At 45.7% G+C, this 18,864-nt stretch overlaps 1 protein-coding gene across 3 annotated transcripts in view; it reads left to right on the top strand.

Annotated features, from left to right (window-relative positions):
* Window positions 1-18,864, top strand: part of WIPI1 (WD repeat domain, phosphoinositide interacting 1) — a 46,423-nt gene that overhangs the window by 19,419 nt on the left and 8,140 nt on the right. For all 3 annotated transcript variants that reach the window (XR_014153314.1, XM_081849822.1, XM_081849821.1), the window contains 6 exons: window positions 11,258-11,355; window positions 13,104-13,196; window positions 14,370-14,440; window positions 15,238-15,345; window positions 17,337-17,501; window positions 18,365-18,472. Coding sequence is in view for 2 of the 3 variants with exons in the window: in XM_081849822.1 (XP_081705948.1) it covers window positions 11,258-11,355; window positions 13,104-13,196; window positions 14,370-14,440; window positions 15,238-15,345; window positions 17,337-17,501; window positions 18,365-18,472 (643 nt within the window). In the remaining variant the exon portion in view is untranslated. The remainder of the gene's footprint in view (window positions 1-11,257; window positions 11,356-13,103; window positions 13,197-14,369; window positions 14,441-15,237; window positions 15,346-17,336; window positions 17,502-18,364; window positions 18,473-18,864) is intronic.

The raw sequence follows: 18,864 nt of genomic DNA, 5'->3' as shown, positions 1-18,864 counted from the left end.
GTTGGAGGCATTAGTTAGATTTACATTGATCTAAAAACATCAGGAAAGGGAGCTGGAATGGGTTTAAGCAAACAAAATGTTTAGTTTGGTTTAGTCCACGCAATGGTAAGAAGAGTGAAGTATCTCTGGTGGATGAGGTTAATGGGATTTTTCCTACCCATCTACTTGGGCGTCTTGTTATAGAGGCATGTGACTGTTAAAAAGAAGTGGCAGAGGTTGTACATACACTGTGCCAAAAAATAAAATCCAATCCCCCCCCCCATATGTTAATTTTCTGTGAAGAAAATCCAGCTACTGCAATTGGAATAAATGAAAAACAATTTGCATGGCATGCCTTTGCTTACCTTGGAGTATCTTGTTCCACTTTCAATATGAAACTTTTCAAAGAACTTGAATTGTGTGTTTAGCAAGGGGGGAGCTATGGAGAAGACCTGCGAAAACAGAGGACTGTTGGAGCAAGGGAAAAGTAACCAGAGGTAGAGAAGAAATTGCCTGATACCAGGTCAGGCTAATTGTCCCACAAGATCAGTATTGTCTACTCTGACTGGCAGCCCTGTGGTCTCGGGCAGATGTCTTTCCCATCATCTGATAAGTGTGGAAGCAAAGAGCTCTTGGGGACATTGAAACTAACTTCTAACCAGTGGAAGTCTTGCTGTTGGTTCCTCTTAATGCCACCAATTCCTGTGTAGTTGCTGAGATTTCATTATGCATTCCTTACTCGGCGTGTTTCCCCATACCCTTTCCTCACTCTCTTTGCACTGGGTAACAGAGCAAGAAACTTTGAATACTTAATTTGGAGGACATAATGCTGGTTCACACACTTGCCTAGCCATAGACTATGTGAGACTCCATTCAGAAAAGCCCCCTCCCCTGAGGCAATGTGTAATGCCTGCACAGTGCATATACAGTGGTACCTCAGGTTAAGAACTTAGTTTGTTCTTGAGGTCCGTTCTTAACCTGAAGCTGTTCTTAACCTGAGGTACCACTTTAGCTAATGAGGCCTCCCGCTGCTGCTGCACTGCTGGAGCACGATTTCTGTTCTCATCCTGAAGCAAAGTTCTTAACCTGAAGCACTTTTTCTGGTTTAGCGGAGTCTGTAACCTGAAGCATCTGTAACCTGAAGCGTCTGTAACCCGAGGTACCACTGTACAGCCATATGGTACATTCCTAATTTGTGCTGTTTCACTTCACCGTTTGTGAAATCCTGTATGAATTGGACACTGTGTGTAGTGCCACACTGCGTATTGTCTCACACCTATGGTGGTTGGGTGGGTGATGTTTACCTGCTTTTCCAGCATGTACACTGTATTTTCAGCTACCTGGCTGTGTGTGTGAACCAGACCACGGGAAGCTGAGTTTTGCAGGAGATCGCGGCAGTATAACTGACGGCTATCACAATCACTGCTGGCCATTCTGTATTCTGTTGCGATGGTTGTAGTCATCAACAAGCTCCTGGGCCTTCCAAGGCTTTGCAGCCCTCAAATTGCTGCAAAGCCTTAGAGTTAGGAAATCTGCCCTTTTGCTTCATCGCTTTAAGCAGCAGCCTTAGCCGGAACATTTCTGGAGAGGACTGACCACAATTTGAGCTGCAGCTGACTTTGACAAAAAGTCGCAAGGGAGAGGAAATGGCAACAGCACCGTCTCCTCCCCTCGACCTGCCACTGTGCCTTTTTGTTCCTGCTCATCTGCTTTGCTTTTGGCAGGAAGCATCTCTCGGGCAAGTTTGGCACTTGATCCCAGCGAATGACAATCTGTTTGACACCTTCCATGTACACAGCACACTTAAAGAACAAAAGAAGACTCTCATGGGAACTAGAATAGAAGATGGGTTATGCCCCTGCATCAAGTGCCAGTAAACTATTTTTTTTGTATCTTTCCTCTCCCCGCCCCAAAGAAATTCCATGGAGAATAGGTGGTTCTCTTCTGCCCCCCTCAGAATGAAGTTAAAAAGTAAGAACAGCCCTGCTAGATCAAACCAAACCCGGAGACCCCTTTCCTAGGCTGTCCCTGCCAACTCTTACCCCATCAGTGTGCAGGTGAGGTTGGGATTTTGTATCCCAGAATAGATCCATTTGCATTTGCTTCCTATGAACCCCATCTTCCATTTTAATGTCCATTTCCCCAGCTTGGAGGAATCCTTTTTGAGCTCTTTGCTGTTCCTTTTTTTGTTTGTTTGTTTTGTTTTTGCTCCCCTAAATGTGTCATCAGCAAAGTTGACCAACTCACTGCTCACCCCTAAACTCCACATCATTTATGAACAAGTTATAAAGCACTAAAGTTGATTAGGCTGAGGTATAGAGATGGGTCCAAGGTCACTCAGGGGAACATCATGGCTGAAAGGGGATTTGAAGTCCTACTGAAGAAAAACGTGAGGAGGGAGTGTGCTTCCCCATTGGGCAACATTAGTAGAGGAAGATCACGTTCTGGGTAACCCAGCATGAAGATGGTGTGTTTTTTAGGGCCCTGCAAGGACAGCCAGACAAGGTCATTTTGTTGGGCATCTGAGACGAGCTAGATAAAGTGGTGCCTTCCCCAATGCTTCCAGCCTTGACTCAGTGGGTTTCCCCACTATTTTAGGGTGGGATTCAGTTGCAAACTGGCAAATTCAGGTTGCATAATGAATTTTGATTTGGTGCTCTTGCACAGCAAGCCTGTGTCTCCAGACAGATTGGACTTCTGGAGATGATGGGGAATTGTGGGATAACAGTTTCTTGATGGAGTGTCGTATAACTTCCCTGCAATCAAAGGGGAATGAATGTTCAGGGAATAACTGATGTTGCTGTGAACAGGTCCTTAGGAAGCAACCAATGATGCAGTTCCAATGTAGCCAATAAATGCCTGGTTGGTTCCTTGGGAAGTCACTCTTGGACTCCAGATTGACCTCATTCTGGCTCTTAACAGATGGCCTCTCATGGAGATTAAACCCATTGAAAGCTTTGGATGTGATTATATTTTTAAAATCCTCCGCTACAGCTCCCAAAGGCATAAACATCCACTGGCCTGGGGCTTTGAAACAAGACAGCAGTTCATTTAAGGTTCAAAATTATTGAAAGAAGTTAATTATGCTTTGCCAAAGAGGCTCCAGCATGATCATGTTTGTTTTCATTGCTTTTTTTTTTTACTGAAGTCTCTAACTAAAATCTATAGGCCTTACTCCCAAATGCCTCTGTATTAGTTGCTGCTGAAAGGCTCTGCAGACAGGGAGACAACTCTATTCCTTTTATCACTGATAGCGTTGTGACATTAAACCCATGGGCTGGCATTGTGGTGGGTTTTTTTTAAGCGTTATATAGATATGGAAGAGTGGTGAAGTTAATTCACATGGGTGGAATAATCGAAAGAGCAAAAGCGTGGGCTCCCAGAGACGAGATCATGGCTGCTTTGCTACACCCTGGTGTTCTGTTGCTGCACTAACCTAAGCTGTGGTTTGCTTTAGGATCTCTTCCAAACCTAGCCTTGTGGTTAAATAATTTTAACAATAATTTAATAATAATTTTATTATTTATATATTTTATTACTTGACTCCCTCTAGGCAAATCACAAGCTGTAAACCGTAGGACAAACCTTGGTTCTAGTTTATGGTTTGTTTGGAGAAAGCTAAACCACAAGCCTGGGTTTTGATTACACACTAAGCATAACCGCACTTTTGCTCAGCATAGCACAGCATCAAAAGGATTGGGGCATAAATAGCAAAGTGGCTGCGGTTTCTCCAGGAGCCCACACGTTGGCTTGTTCATGCCAGTCCTTGGTTTGACTTTGTGTTTCTTGCAAACCAGACCTCTATATGAGTTTTAGAAACACAATGAGGAAATTTGTTTACAGGACCTCTAACTTGTTTTTTTGAGAGCCAAACTGGAGGTTTTGAGATATGTGGAGGTTCACATTTGTTGTCTTTGCTCTGGAGCAAAAAAAATGATAAATTCTAAGTTTTCCATCTCTTCCTGTGAGTAACTTTAATGGTGGTAAAGTTGAGTGTTTGATTCTGTTCTGCTTGTGCCCTGTTGACACACTAGCAAGCCAACTCTGCTCTTGCAAAGAAGGCTCTTCCAGTGGGTCTGTTTTTTGGAGTACGGATGACCTGCTTAATGAGCATTCAGCCTGATTTGTTTGCAGAGAGATTAGCCAAGGTTGCGTCAAGCAAGTGTTACCCCAGTCTTATCAGTGCATTTTCTCATCACTTCCCTTTTCAGAAAAAGTCCGATATTTTGGGGGAAGCGTGTTTGTTTTTGCCAGAGCTCTAAATCAGCTTACATGGTGCAGCCTGAATCTGTGGAGATGTGATTGAATTCCACCCCTAAATAATGACCACCTGGAAGAATCGCCATGCCTTGTTGTTAGGACTTCTTTAGTTTCCTCTAACTGCGCACCTTATAAGAGCACCCTCTGGTGGTGTAGCTACTCTTTCTTGTTCTGTACAAGGCTCCGTATGACAAATAATTTGCTTTCAAGCCTCCCACTAATGCCCTTTTCCAGTTTGCTGCTCCTAGGCCAACTGGGTTCAGTCCTGAAGCCTGTATCTCCCAGACTTTGGGGGCAGAATTGCAATCAGTATCTTCTGATATCCTGCTTACATGTTTGGCTGCTGCTTATAGAGGGGAGAACATTCTGTATTTGTCCAAGTACATCCTTACCACTCACACATGGGGACAGGACCACTGTGACATTTATAAACATTGGCGAGGGTAGGTTTGCCAATAGACCTGAAGCTCTGTTCCAGGAAGGTAAAGAATTGTGTTCTCTTTTTTTTTAGTGGAGAAATTGTGCGGTGCTGGACTAAACAGATCCATTTGGAAAGCCCCCCAGAGTAGTTTTAAGACAGTGTCTTTAGTGAGGAAGGACCATGGTTCAGCGGTAGTATATCTGCTTTGCATGCAGGAAGTTCCGGGTTCAATCCTCAGCATCTCCAGATAGGACTGGGGAAAAGTTCCTGTCTGAAACCCCGGAAAGCTTCTGCCAGTCCGTATAGACAATACTGTGTGACATGGTACAAGGCAGTTTCCTATGTTCCTGTGTTCTATTAATCCCCCTGCTTTTGTCTACACAAAGTACAGCCCCTCCTCTGAGATCTCATGTACAGCAGGTCCTTTGTCTTAAACTGGGCTTGTTTTGCCTGGTGCAAAATCCCGCCACCCCCCATTAGCGGCTAGTGTGCAGAGATGACACCAGAATAGGCAGAGGGAGGCAACTGACTATGACCCTCAAACTTTCAAGTTAATTTAGGTTAGGGATGCACAAATACAGAATTCATGTTTGGGGTTTGTTGGCCTTTCAGGTGCTCATGGCCTGGCCAGGTGGAGGAGATGGGCAGGTTGGGGGGGCATTCTTTCTTTAGCGTTTGGGGTGCAAGCTCATGGCCTCTTTAGGGCTGCACATGCAGTTGATGCTCCCTCTCTAGAACAGAACATCTGGCTTAGCCCTGGTTTGGGAGAAGGATGCTCAAATGAACTCGTCTCTCCTGTACTTATTCTGCACCTTTGAAATATTTTGCAAGGAAAGTCTGAAGTATTTTGTTTGTGCCTCTTGTGGAAACTAGTTCTTAGGACATCCTAGGAATAATAAAGAGGGCAGCCATTCAGCTTTCTTTTTTGCAGCCTTAGTGCCTTCACGAAGTCAGCTCTGTAGACCTAAGCACTTTCCCAGGCCCTTCACAGCTTGTTTTCCTGCTCGGCTGTCCCGAACAAAACCTCTAGCTGGGCCTGCTGACTCACAGTGCTGCTGACTGAGTTTGTTTAACTTCGGAATTCTCTCGATCCTCAGTCATCTCCAAAGGGCTTCAGGAAATAGGCTCTGCTGAATGTTCTTTCTACAGACCACAAGCCCAGAGACTTCCTTTTCAAGATTTTTCCTGGCAGTTGTCTGGCTTGCATGCTACATAAGCCAGCTTCTTTGTGATGTGGCGCATCCAGCTCCCTTTAAATGCAGGCCTTGCAAATGTGGCACTTATCTCAGATGTTCCTTGTTTGGTGTTGGAATTGTTCTTCGTGATCTTAGTCATATATCCCGATCGATGCATCCATGACTCCTTAAGCTGCTGCAGTAGTATAGCTGGAGAGGGATAGCGTACCTAGTGTTATCTACTCCCTGGAAACCTCTGGATTGGATTACTGCAGTGTGTTATATGTGGGGCTGCCCTTGAAAACTTGTTTGGAAAATGCAACCCATGCAGAATTCCCACACTACACTGTTGCATACAGCACCAATTTCGGCACAGCTGCACTGGCTACCAGTTAGTTTCTGGGATACAGTCATACCTCATGTTACGTTTGCTTCATGTTACGTTTTTTCAGGTTGCTTCCCGCGGCGACCCGGAAGTACCGGAAAGGGTTACTTCTGGGTTTCGCTTCTTGCGCATGCGCAGTAGCGCTAAATTGCACTTCGCGCATGCGCAGTAACACCAAATCACGCAGCACACGTGCGCAGATATGGTGCTTCAGGTTGCGGGCTTTTCAGGTTGCGAACGGGCCTCCAGAATGGATCCCGTTCGCAACCAGAGGTACCACTGTAAATTTAAAGTGCTGGTTTGGAACCTAGGAAGCCTATCATGGCTCAGGACCCCAATACCTGTCTCTTTCTACGTGAACCAACCCAGACCCTGCATTTGTCATTGGAGGCTCTTCTCCATGTGCCCCTGCAAGGGAGGAGTGGAGGGTGGCGGTTTGAGACCAGGCCTTTTGCATGGTGGCTGCCCACTTGCAAAACACTGTCCCCCAGGAGACACACCTGGCATTGTCTGCTTTTAAGTGCCAGACAAAAACTTCTTTGGGAGAGTAATTAGGTGAGTTTTGAGCTTTTTCGTGTGTGCTCCCCGTTTTAGTGTGTGGGGGGGGTGGATTTGTATTTTTTCATCCATATTTATGGACAAGTGTTTCAGGTTCTTCTTTTACAGTGGTATCTCGGGTTACAGACGCTTCAGGTTACAGACTCTTCAGGTTACAGACTCCGCTAACCCAGAAATAGTATGTCGGGTTAAGAACTTTGCTTCAGGATGAGAACAGAAATCATGCTCCGGTGGTGTGGCAGCAGCGGGAGGCTCCATTAGCTAAAGTGGTACCTCGGGTTAAGAACAGTTTCAGGTTAAGAACGGACCTCCGGAACGAATTAAGTACTTAACCCGAGGTACCACTGTACTCTTGTTCCTCTGTTTGGTTTTAATGTTTCTCATTTCTCTTCTTGCATTTAATGCTGCATGGAGATAACTTGGTGTAAAACGCTGCAGGTAAACAGGGTGAAATTCAGCGTTGTGTTCTTCCAGTTGTTTAATCCGCACACGTATTCTAGCTTACCAGACGTAAGGAGAATGCCTCTCCTTCTCTGTGTACTGTTCTGGGGCTTCGTCTGAGCCAGTTTCAGCGGGAAGAGATTGGGGGTGGGGGTGAGAGAAAGCTCCATTATACAAGTGGAAGTCCTCGCGCAGGCCTCCCTCTGACAGGGCTGGTTAGATGAATCCCACCCATAATAAATCATAAATATATGTCTGATTCAGCTGTTACCCTTCTGCTAGCTATTTCTCTGGGGAAAACATGGCAACTCTGAGTCATTATAAACATCAGGTAGCAGCTCGGCTGCTCAATGATGTCTCCATTCCCCACTCCGACGAAACTCAAAATCAGGGCGGGTTAACCTTTGGCCGTCCAGATGTTTTCGGACCACAGCTTCCATCATGCCTGATCATTGGCCATGCAGCCTGGGACATGATGGGAGTTGGAATCTGAAAGGCCCCGGGTTCCCAGTCCCTCTTCAAGACAGTTGGAATTTGTGATTTCCTCCTTCGCCATTTCTTTTCTGCCTTGCATTCTTTTTCTTTCTATTTTTGCAGCAGAAGAGAATCAGGTGGCTGGTGGATGATAAGGGCCAGATAAATATCGCTGTTAGGAGATGCTGCCAGAGCTGTCGGTCATGATGTCAGACAATAGCTGTGCCGAGCAGAGGCTTTGCTGCTCTTGGGGTCTTGCCAAGGAAGCATAGCCTGGCACCAGTGTTTGTCTGAAAAACACACATGGTCCTATTTCCTGGCCAAGAGTTGTACACACCATCTCTTTGGGATGCCTTCAGCCTTTTTAATAACTCTGAAAAGGCCATCAAAGGAGATTCCTGGCCTTTCTTGTATGTACCTGTTTACAGATCGTCTCTTCTTGTTGCTGTGATATGTCAACAGTGGCTGCAGCAGGCTTAATAAGGGGCTTCTTGGACCCAGTGATTCTCAGGGTTTTCGTTACCACATAGAATCCTATTTTGGCATTGAGCTGTTTTGAATTAATAGACTTCACATAAAATTCATTTTAAAAAAGGAGTATTGTTCTTTGAAATGAAGAGCTGGTGGTAAGCGTACTCATGTCTCCTGATCTTTCCTTTGTTATTCCCAAAGTTTTTAGAGCACTTCGAAATCTCTGTGATGGAACAAGCAGTACATAATGTCATTTGGGCCTTGTTCTCACTGAGGTGTTAAATTGCACGTGGCCTGTACCATTGACTGCAAGATGAACTGTTTAATAACAATAATAATGACAACAACCATTTTATTTATAGGCCACCCATCTGACTGGGTTGCCCCAGCCACTCTGGGAGGCTCTCAGCAAAATATTAAAAACACAAGAAAGCATCAACCTTTAGAAACTTCCCTGAACAGGGCTGCTTTCAGATGTCTTCTGAAAGTCAAATGGTTGTTTATCCGCTCTCTGTGGGGAGGAAAAGAGACTCCTAAGAATAGCCAGCCTGAAGCACTACTCCCAGACACCCCAGTTGGTTAGATCTGTCTGCTGGGAAATTATTTTCTGTGATAGATCTTTCTATCCTGTGACACACACACACACACACACACACACACACACATAATACAGTTTGAAGTGGGACATTCATTCCAGATGTGGGCTTATTCACTTGAATGAGAGCCCGGCCTTTTGTCACTTGCCCTTTCCGAGGGGCTGCCCTTTCCGAATATCGTGACATGGTGCCTGCCAAGGGGAGGAAGCGGGCTGTGCCACAAGAAAGAAGGCCAGTATTCCAAGGGGTCGCTTTCCTGACTTCCAGCTTTACATGTTGAGTTCACTCGAAGACTCCGGGAAGCAGTGTCTGTGGGCTTTTTCTCTCATCATTGTAGAGGAAATGCTTTATGCTGCGTATGCTTCTTTCTGCCCTTCTCTGAACCCATGCTTTCCCAAAGTGGAATCCCTGGCACCGCCATGGTGTGTGTGTGTGTGTGTGTGTGTGTGTGTGTCTGGTTTGGGATCCCTTCCCATTCCTTACAGGCATTTAAGACTGCAACTGTGCTGTTGGTTTTCCTCTACCAGCATAAAGTGGTTTGGATGAAAGAAAATCAGGGTCGCCAGTGCACATGCATGTGTCTGCAGAGGATGCATTTCCTGGTACCCACAGTCACCTCCCCCTACTAAAAGAAGCATTCTATTGCAATCTGTTGAATAGGTGTGCGTGTGTGATGGCCGCAACAGTTGATCAACCAATTTATGAAGGCACATTTGTCAGCCACTGAAGTATAATGTCTCCAGCTGGCCATTAGTAGTCAGTTTGTCTCCCCCTCTGGTTTTTCAGGGAGGGAAACCCCCGGGGGAACTTTGGAAAAGGGAGTTGCATTGTGTCATCCCTAATCTGAACCCATTTTGGGCAGAAGAGAGCCAGTTTGTTTGTTTGTTTGCAACCTTTTCCAAAAATAAAAATGACTAGGCAGATTAAAAAATGTAGTGAAGATGCAATGATGATAGGGAAAGACATTTTCTCTTCTTCTTTACAAGAAAATGGCAGCCCCTTGGAAAAGCTTGCTGTGGTACCTCGGGTTAAGAACTTAATTCATTCTGGAGGTCCGTTCTTAATCTGAAACTGTTCTTAACCTGAAGCACTACTTTAGCTAATGGGGCATCCCACTGCCGCCACACCACCGGCGCACGATTTCTGTTCTCATCCTGAAGCAAAGTTCTTAACCTGAGGTACTATTTCTGGGTTAGTGGAGTCTGTAACCTGAAGCATCTGTAACCTGAAGCGTCTGTAACCCGAGGTACCACTGTATAGAGAAGTGTCTGCCTGTCATCTCTAATGATGGGGGAGGTTTAGCATTGCTAGCCTCCATTCAGAAATCTGTGGAGGCAGGGGCAATAATGGCAAGGCTGTTCTCACTGTGTTAGTGGCAAGTTCTCCATGTCATTCCAGGTGCATGCAAGATGCTTAGAAGCGGCTGCCTTAGGGGTCTTGGTTATCTGTTTCCACCTGCAACAGTCAAAGGAAAACCACTTGCGTCTTCCCTGCACAGCAACAAATGCCCTCCCTGTCCTCCACATCCAAAGGAACTCATCGTTTTCCCATTTTGCACACCACACCATGAAAATCGCCCTTGCCAACAGCTTTCTGAAGGATCCCAAGGCTATCTCTCTGGTGATCTCCAAAACAGAAAGGCTGCGCCGTTTTTAAGGGCATAATATGAAGCAAGGGGCTGGTTTGTGTAAAAAAAAAAAAAAAAGAGACAGGGAGCGATTGAGAATGGGGTGTTTTATTGACAAAATAGTCTTTTTGTATTGTGCATGGAGCTGTGCCCTCCCTTGCCTGTAGGTGTCGCCAGAGTCAGAGAGATTTCCTGTTGCAGGTGAGGAGTCACCTCAGCCTGCATCTAGAACAGGGCTCAGCAACCTTTTTCAGCAGGGGGCCGGTCCACTGCCCCTCAGACCTTGTGGGGGGCCAGACTATATATTGAAAAAAAATATATGAACGAATTCCTATGCCCCACAAATAACCCAGAGATGCATTTTAAATAAAAGCACACATTTTACTCATCTAAAAACACGCTGATTCCCAGACCGTTTGCGGGCCAGATCCGGCCCTCGGGCCTTAGTTTGCCTACCCATGTTCTAGGCCATGGGTAGGCAAACTAAGGCCCGGGGGCCGGATGTGGCCCAATTGCCTTCTCAATCCGGCCTACGGACGGTCCGGTAATCAGCATGTTTTTACATGAGTAGAATGTGTCCTTTTATTTAAAATGCATCTCTGGGTTATTTGTGGGGCATAGGAATTTGTTCATTTTTTTCTTCTTCAAAATATAATCCCCCCCCCCCCCGCCAAGGTCTGAGGGACAGTAGACAGGCCCCCTGCTGAAAAAGTTTGCTGACCCCTGATCTAGAAGTGCCAGCAATGGGACCAGTTGCATTTTTCCCAGCAGGAAGCTCTCTCCTTCTGCCGCTGTCCATAAAACACCCTGCCCATACCGTGAGCTCAGCATCTCTGCCTGACAATGCAATTTGTTTCCCTCCACCTCTAGGTTTGTGTGCACTTTCTATTAACCATTCCAATTCCTACTTGGCATACCCCGGCAGCACGACCGTCGGCGAGATTGTGCTGTATGACGGAAATAATTTGGTAGGTAGAAAGGAATCATGCAATCTGAGCTCTGGGGGCCCATGTTCTCTGGAACTGTTTCACTTCAACAGGCCCTAAATATTCTTTTAAATCAGGCTCCTGGAGCATGGGAAACCTACCAGACCAAGGGTTTGTGTAGCTCAGGCTTGTCTGCAATAGCTGGCAGTGTCTTCCCTTTTTTTGCCATTTTTTCCCCTTTTCAGTTTAAATTAAATCAAATTAATTCAGATTTAAAAGTTGACTTCCTGTCCCACCCATATTTGCCGCTCAATGTTACAAGTATTTCCAAATTGCATTTTAAAAAACCGTATGTTTTTATTTTGAAATTCATTTGTAATTTTCACTTTTGCAAGTTTTTCAAATTCACCAAAAAAACTGCATTAATCATTGACTTCCCCTCCCCCTTTTCATGGTTTGTTCTAGTTATCCTCTGCTGCTGCGTATTCTAGTTACTCTGTATTATTTCTTTCCCATTTTATCTCAGCTTAATTTATACTGCTAGATTTACTCTAATCCTGCTAAAGTTTTAATTTGTTTACAGTGATTCTTCAAATATTCTACAAACAATTTCCAGTCTTCCTTAAATTCCCTTTCCTCCTGATCTCTTCTTCTGCTGGTTAGGCTTGCCGTTTCTACATATTCCATCAATTTTGTGTGCCATTCCTTCTTCTTTGGTATCCTTCCCTCCCTCCATTTCAAAAATCTAACATATTGTAGCATTTACCCCCTCCTCTTCATTTCCCCATGGCTGCTCTTTTTCACTTCCTGCTAGACCTTTACTTAACTACAGCATACTCCCAAATACCAAGAAGAGTTACTCTTCACTTTGCCAGCCCTCATAAATCTTTAGTTATCAATCAATAATTGCCCACTGTTTTTCATGTACAAACGTCTGACTGGTTCCAAGGCAGTGCCTTCGTAGCATTTCAGATGGGGCCCTTGGCCAGCTTTTCTTGGTGATTCTAGTGGTCAAACAATGCCCATGGTTGAACCTGCAACCTTCTGCATGCAGAGTAGATGTTCTGGTACTGAGCTCATCAGAGCTGCATGTATGTGCATAATTGAAGTAGAAATAAAACAAGGGAGACTGACGTCTCGGAGGGCGCTGCCAGACTGATGCTATTCTCAGGTGGGGTTGAGTCTCATCCCAGCAAATCCAGGTCACACAGCTGTAGTCGACTGGGAGTTCTTGCGCAACGAACCCACTTCCGCCAAAGTCTGGACTTTTTGCAGTAAGGGAAGTGATGGGGAGATAGGGGTGACGCTTGCTTTGATGCAACGCCATCGGACCTCCATGCAAACACATACGGATGAAAGCTCAACAAGCAGCTTGTCAGGGAGCACCCTGATTCTCTGTGCCTTGACTATTCAAGTGCTATCATTGGGGGCATTCTGCGCCCTTAGCCGATGAAGCCTTAATTTTGCCATAGCTAAGGAAGGAGCATGGAGCTGATGCTCATTGGGTAACCTTCCGTCAATCACCGGCTCTTAGGCTAGCCTACCTCACAGGGCTGTTGTAGGGATGAATTGAGGAGGGGGAGAACCAAATATGCAACACTGAGCTCCTTGGGAGGGAAGATGGGGATATAAATGCAATAAATTATGCAATTAATGCAGTTAATAAAATACTTTTGCTTACAACAATCTGTCTACACATTTTTGAAGAAAAACTGGGAATCCTACCCTTCTCCCAGGCCTTTTTTTTTTTTTTTGGCTCACACTTAAACTGTTTACCTTCCCATTAACAGAGAGACGTCTGTTCAATTTCTGCCCACGATGGGCCCCTCGCTGCTCTGGCCTTCAACTCCACAGGGTCAAAACTAGCAAGTGCTTCTGAAAAGGTAAGTGAGCAAAATGTCTACCACTGGAGTGAATTACAATTGGCACTTGTGTTTTCCCTGAGGAGCAAAAACGAGTGTTGTGTTTACCATTTGAATCCTTTGGCAAATTAGTTACTCACCCTAGGCAAAAGTTTCTGGTATTTCACTTAGGGCTTTTTTTCCTCTTCCATTTTAAGCTCATGCCCGCTTGCCTTGTCGTCAGCACAGAGAAATGTATTCAAAAGTTTGCATGTTTTATAAGTCTGTTTTGAGGAGGAGCCATTGGTGTTAACATACTAATTTAAAGAGAAAGCTGGCAAAGGAGTAACCATCTTGCATGTGGCTACATGTACCAGAAGAACTGGCATTGAGTACTGTTCGTAGAAACTGCTGCAGACTAAGCCTGCTGGCTTTCAAGTAAGCTCCACTGAAATCAGTGGGGCTTGCTTCTAGGTCATAATTGAGGTGTAAGCCCCCAAATTTAAGCAAACTTGTAAATTAATCCAAAGTATGTTTACTCAGATGTAAATCCTGCTGAGGTCAGTGGCGCTTGCTGCCAAGTCATTTGTGCTTAGAACTTCAGCCTTAGTTGTAAGTTCCAATGAAAGCAGTGGCTTCTATGTAGTCTTTCTTAGGATCATAGTACCTATCCTAATACTGTTTGGGAGTGCTAGGTAAAGGTAAAGGGACCCCTGACCATAAGGTCCAGTCGTGACCGACTCTGGGGTTGCGGCGCTCATCTCGCTTTATTGGCCGAGGGAGCCGGCGTACAGCTTCCGGGTCATGTGGCCAGCATGACTAAGCCGCTTCTGGCAAACCAGAGCAGTGCACGGAAATGCCGTTTACCTTCCCGCCAGAGCGGTACCTATTTATCTACTTGCACTTTGACGTGCTTTCGAACTGCTAGGTTGGCAGGAGCAGGGACCGAGCAACAGGAGCTCACCCCGTTGTGGGGATTCAAACCGCCGATCTTCTGATCGGCAAGCCCTAGGCTCTGTAGTTTAACCCACAGCGCCACCCGCGTCCCTCGTTTGTGAGTGCCTGGAAATACTTAATTGATTCTCGTGTGTTTGTGTGTGTGTACATGTACTGAATGTCCATGCCGGAATAATTGTAGCATCTCTTCTGTGAAGGCAGCTGGTCCTTGCAACCTGATGGCTTTGTGACTTTCATGCCTTACCTGTTTTCCTTCAGGGGACCGTCATTCGGGTGTTTTCCATCCCTGAGGGGCAAAAGGTCTATGAATTCAGAAGAGGAATGAAGAGGTCAGTGCTACACTCATCAGTGGCTCTTTTTCTACTTCTTTTTTGACCCCATATGAAATGCACGCCCTGCTACCTAGGAGGGTCCTTACCTAGGAAATGTTTCGGGATCACTCTCCAAAACACATGGGAGGGCCTGCTGCCTTTCCTTGCTTTCACAGCCATTGAACGTAACACATTTGAGAAACAGTATGATTGGTGTGGGAGTTTCTGGTATCACGCCTGGCTGGTCCAGTACCATTGAGGTTTTCACTGGTACAACTGGTACACAGTGAGTGCCTTCATTGGGCGTAACTGTGGGAAAATCGCTGCTTAGGGACGCAAGTCCAGGAGAGGTATAAAATAGGGTGAAGTACTTTAGGGATCTTTTTTCCCCACTGTGCTTTTTAAAACACCGGTCCATTCTTGCAAGGTGTGCCGATGGTCAGAGGCTATTTGAAAACCTAGTACGGGAGCCAGAATAATATGCAGTATTATCCCCATGTAACAGGTTTGCAGGGGCTGAGGCATTGTGGCTTACAGTAAATGAATTAATGGCTGAGCTGAGATTTTGAAATGAGGGCTACAGCCCATTCTCTTTTCCAGTGCTACACCACATTCACTCATTGTTGGATCCCTACCTGTAGGACACATAGACCAGCAGCAGGATATGATTTGATCATATCACGTTCATTTCCACCACTGCCTCCACCCTGCAGATCTCTCAGATCTGCTTATTTTGGCCACGGCCTAGCACGGCCTGACCTCCTTTTTGTTTTTGTGTCAGCTGCAGCAATCCTCTTTCCTTCCCTTGGGCTTAGGTACGTGAACATCAGCTCCCTGGTGTTCAGTATGGACTCGCAATTCTTGTGTGCGTCAAGCAACACCGAGACCGTTCACATCTTTAAGCTGGAACATCTCACAGACAGGTGGGTATCCAAACAGTGCCGCGTGGGCTGTGGGGAGTCTTAGCTGCAGTGAGATTCAGCCCTGGTCCAGCAAAGCTATGGGAAGAATGGGAAAATGTGGCTCATGCATATCTAAGCCATCACTATCAGTTGGCCCCAGGGTATGCGATTTCAGCACATACTTGTCATTTCCATCAAGTTACTGGTTGTTGTCTTTCTTTTTTTAAATGGGCCCATGTTGTTTAGACAAAGTTGTGATGCCACACAGTGGGATGAACCTGCGGCTGAGAAATGGGATTGTTAGGACAGGAGACAGGAATCAAGAGCATGCCTTGATTGTTGTGGCAGCACTCCAGGAGCCAGGAAGAGCAGAACTGAAGGAGCTTGGGACCAGAATTGAGGGTGAAGGTGGATCTGGGGTGTGCTAGACCCAGGAAACTGCTCAAGCATCCAGCCCAAGGTCCAGCTTCCAGGCCACAATATTTATTCCAGATATTTGTTGGAGAGAGGCAATGCCGTTGCAGCTCTGTGACCAGCACAAGTCTGCAAAGAGTTTGCGCCTGTTTCTGCCTCCAGTTGTTTCTGGGCAAAGTGTCTGTTTGCAAAACCAGTAACTTCAGTTCAAGAATTGCTGTTTGTAGCAGGGGCAGCTATCTTTGGCTGTACAGTGGTGCCCCGCAAGACGAACGCCTCGCAAGACGGAAAACCCGCTAGATGAAAGGGTTTTCCGTTTTGGAGGCGCTTCGCTAAACGAATTTCTCTATGGGGTTGCTTCACAAGACGAAAAAATCTTGCGAGTTCCTGCGGGGTTTTTTCACTTTTTTCGCCCTTTTTCTAAGCCTCTTATCAGCTGATCGCTAAAAGCCGCTAGACCGCTAATAGCGCTAATCCGCTAAGCTGTCAATGGGCTTGCCTCGCAAGATGAAAAAACCGCTATACGAAGAGAATCGCGGAACGGATTCTTTTCGTCTTGCGAGGCACCACTGTATATGGACATTGTGCATCACCCAATGGTAGCCTGGGTGCAGTTTTGGTATCTGTGAAAAAGATAGCTGCCATCTTTGTCTCTGGATAACTTCAAGTCTGTTTTGAAGCAATGACTATTAGAGTAGCCATCCACAGCGCTGGTGTCCTCCACACATTTTGAACTACAGCTCCCATAATTCCTGACCATTGGCCATGCTGACTGAGGCTGATGGGAATGGAGTGCAAGGTCATCAGAGGGCGCTAGGTTGGGGGAGGCTAGGCCAAAGATTACTAGGGAGGAAAACTGGAATTGGCTTGGGTGGAACTGAGCCTCTAACATAATGAACATTATCCAGGATAAATGTTGAAAATAGATAATGTATGCAGAAGCCCTGAGAAATGATCGGCTGTCACTGATAACTGCTTCCCGTGGTAGATTTAAAGTTGGAACACAACCCTTTGCTTAGTACAGACTTGTTTTTAGCTATTCATTAGTGTTTGGGTAAGAAGGTACATTCATAATGGCTTTCTGTGAAATGGGGTTTAATTGTACAGGCTGTATCTTAACAGATCACTGCATTCACTTCCCAGCATAGGAGTGTTTTGCCCAGTTATCATTGGGATACAGTGGCTTATAGCATTGTTGCCTAAATATACTCATTCTTGTTGGAGCAGACAAGTTAGCTCAAGCAAGCACAGCTGTGCCGGCATTATATATGGCGAAACTTCACACAAAGTTGGACAGCTAATACAATTTTAACTTGCATGTAGATTTCAGGTTTGACTTTATTGGCAATTATATCGTGCCACGTTGCACTTTAATAAGTTGTAGATTTGTGTATGCCCCGAGGTTCTTATACTCTTAAAATGCTGACACTGAGGGAAACTCCCAAGGGGGAAAAGAAGAATTAGCAAAGGATGAATAGGAGCCAGGGAAGTTGCATGTATGTAGCCTTGAGGGGTTTAGGACCACACTATTGCATTGATGCTGCCTGGTCTAGATACTAGACTAAGAATCTCAGTGCCTGCTGCTTTGTTTCTCTTAGCCGGCCGGAAGAACCCCCGTCCTGGAGCGGCTACATGGGCAAGATGTTCATGGCCGCCACCAACTACCTCCCTTCTCAAGTGTCAGGCATGATGAGCCAGGACCGGGCCTTTGCCACCGTGCGCTTGAACTTCTCTGGACAAAGAAACATCTGTGTGCTCTCCACGTACGTAAGCTGTGGCTATAGCAACCGAGCAGCAGCTCCTTCTGTGTATATATACATAGGCATCTCTCAGAGCAGCATATATATATGCGCGCGCGCACACACACACACACACCCTGAGTTGAGGCAAGCTGGAAGTTTGTTAGAAATGTATTGACTGCGTGGCAAGATGTGACATGTGGAAATGTTCTGTATCTTGCTTCTTCTGCACTGGACCACTGCCATCTGCATCTGCTCCAGGGAAGCTGCTGGGTGCACAATACAGGCAGTTCAGAATTTTAATCTGTTTTGTGCCCCAGGTCTGAAAGGGAGTAGATTGCAATGGTCTCTTTAGGGGCTTTCTGCCTACCAGAAGATAGGCTGAGGATGTCTTTGGCCCAGGAGTAGTAAATGTGATGTTCTATGGACTACAACTCCCATTAGTCCTGACTGTTGGCCATGCTGGCTGGGGCTGATTGGACTTGTAGAGCATCACTACCTCTGCTTGGCAGGAATCGGGTTGATGGAAGGAATTATTATTTTTTGCCCTTTTCCAAGTTGTGAAGGCTCACAGTAGTGGTGGTGGTGGTGCTCATAGTGACTGAATTTGGGAAGGTCTTGTGTAGGAGAAGGTATCTCCACTGATGTGTTAAGCAGAACAATGCATCTATACATTTGTACCATCAAGGTGTGGTGTATGTATCCATTTTTCCTCTGCTTAATGAGAAAATAGAGTAATTGCACAAGAGGAGAACTTACTCATCCAGGAACAGGTAAAATTCACAGCTAAATACCACCTGATGTCCTGGCCAGCCTAGGGCAGGCAAATGGATGGAGAGACCTTTTGTGAGTTCCTTTCAACTCTCCTCTTGCACATTTCTTGTTAGAATCCAGAAGTTGCCTCGGCTCTTGGTTACGACGTCTGACGGACACCTTTACCTCTACAACCTGGACCCTCAAGATGGAGGAGAGTGTGTTCTAATCAAGAAACACAGGTAAATGATACAGCTGAGCTGTTTGAGCACTGCAAGGGGAAATGTCTGGAGGTGGTTTAGCGTATACAAAGGGAAGCCACAGGCTATAATAAAATCATGCCCTGTAGTGCTTTAATTTGTTGGTGGTTAAAATTATATGCATGACTTCCTGAACTATGTGAGGTATTCCAAAGCTGCCCCACCTTCTAGCAGAAATCACAAGTGTCTCCTGATTGATGAATCAGGGCAGGCACCCGCACTCTGGCTGTATATACTAGTTTTCTGTAGGTAGGCGTCTTCTCCCCCCACCCCCGCCACCAAGGGGAGCATCTCACAAAATTACACCAGATGGACAAGGACCTCTTGGGTGAAAACCATCAGACGGTTTGGCCTGAAGCACAAAATCTGAAGGC

Source organism: Podarcis erhardii (assembly GCF_964252035.2).
Source record: "Podarcis erhardii genome assembly, chromosome: 2".
Lineage (NCBI taxonomy): Eukaryota > Metazoa > Chordata > Lepidosauria > Squamata > Lacertidae > Podarcis > Podarcis erhardii.
Note: the sequence above shows the minus strand (reverse complement) of the source record. Positions and strands in the feature narration are given on the sequence as shown.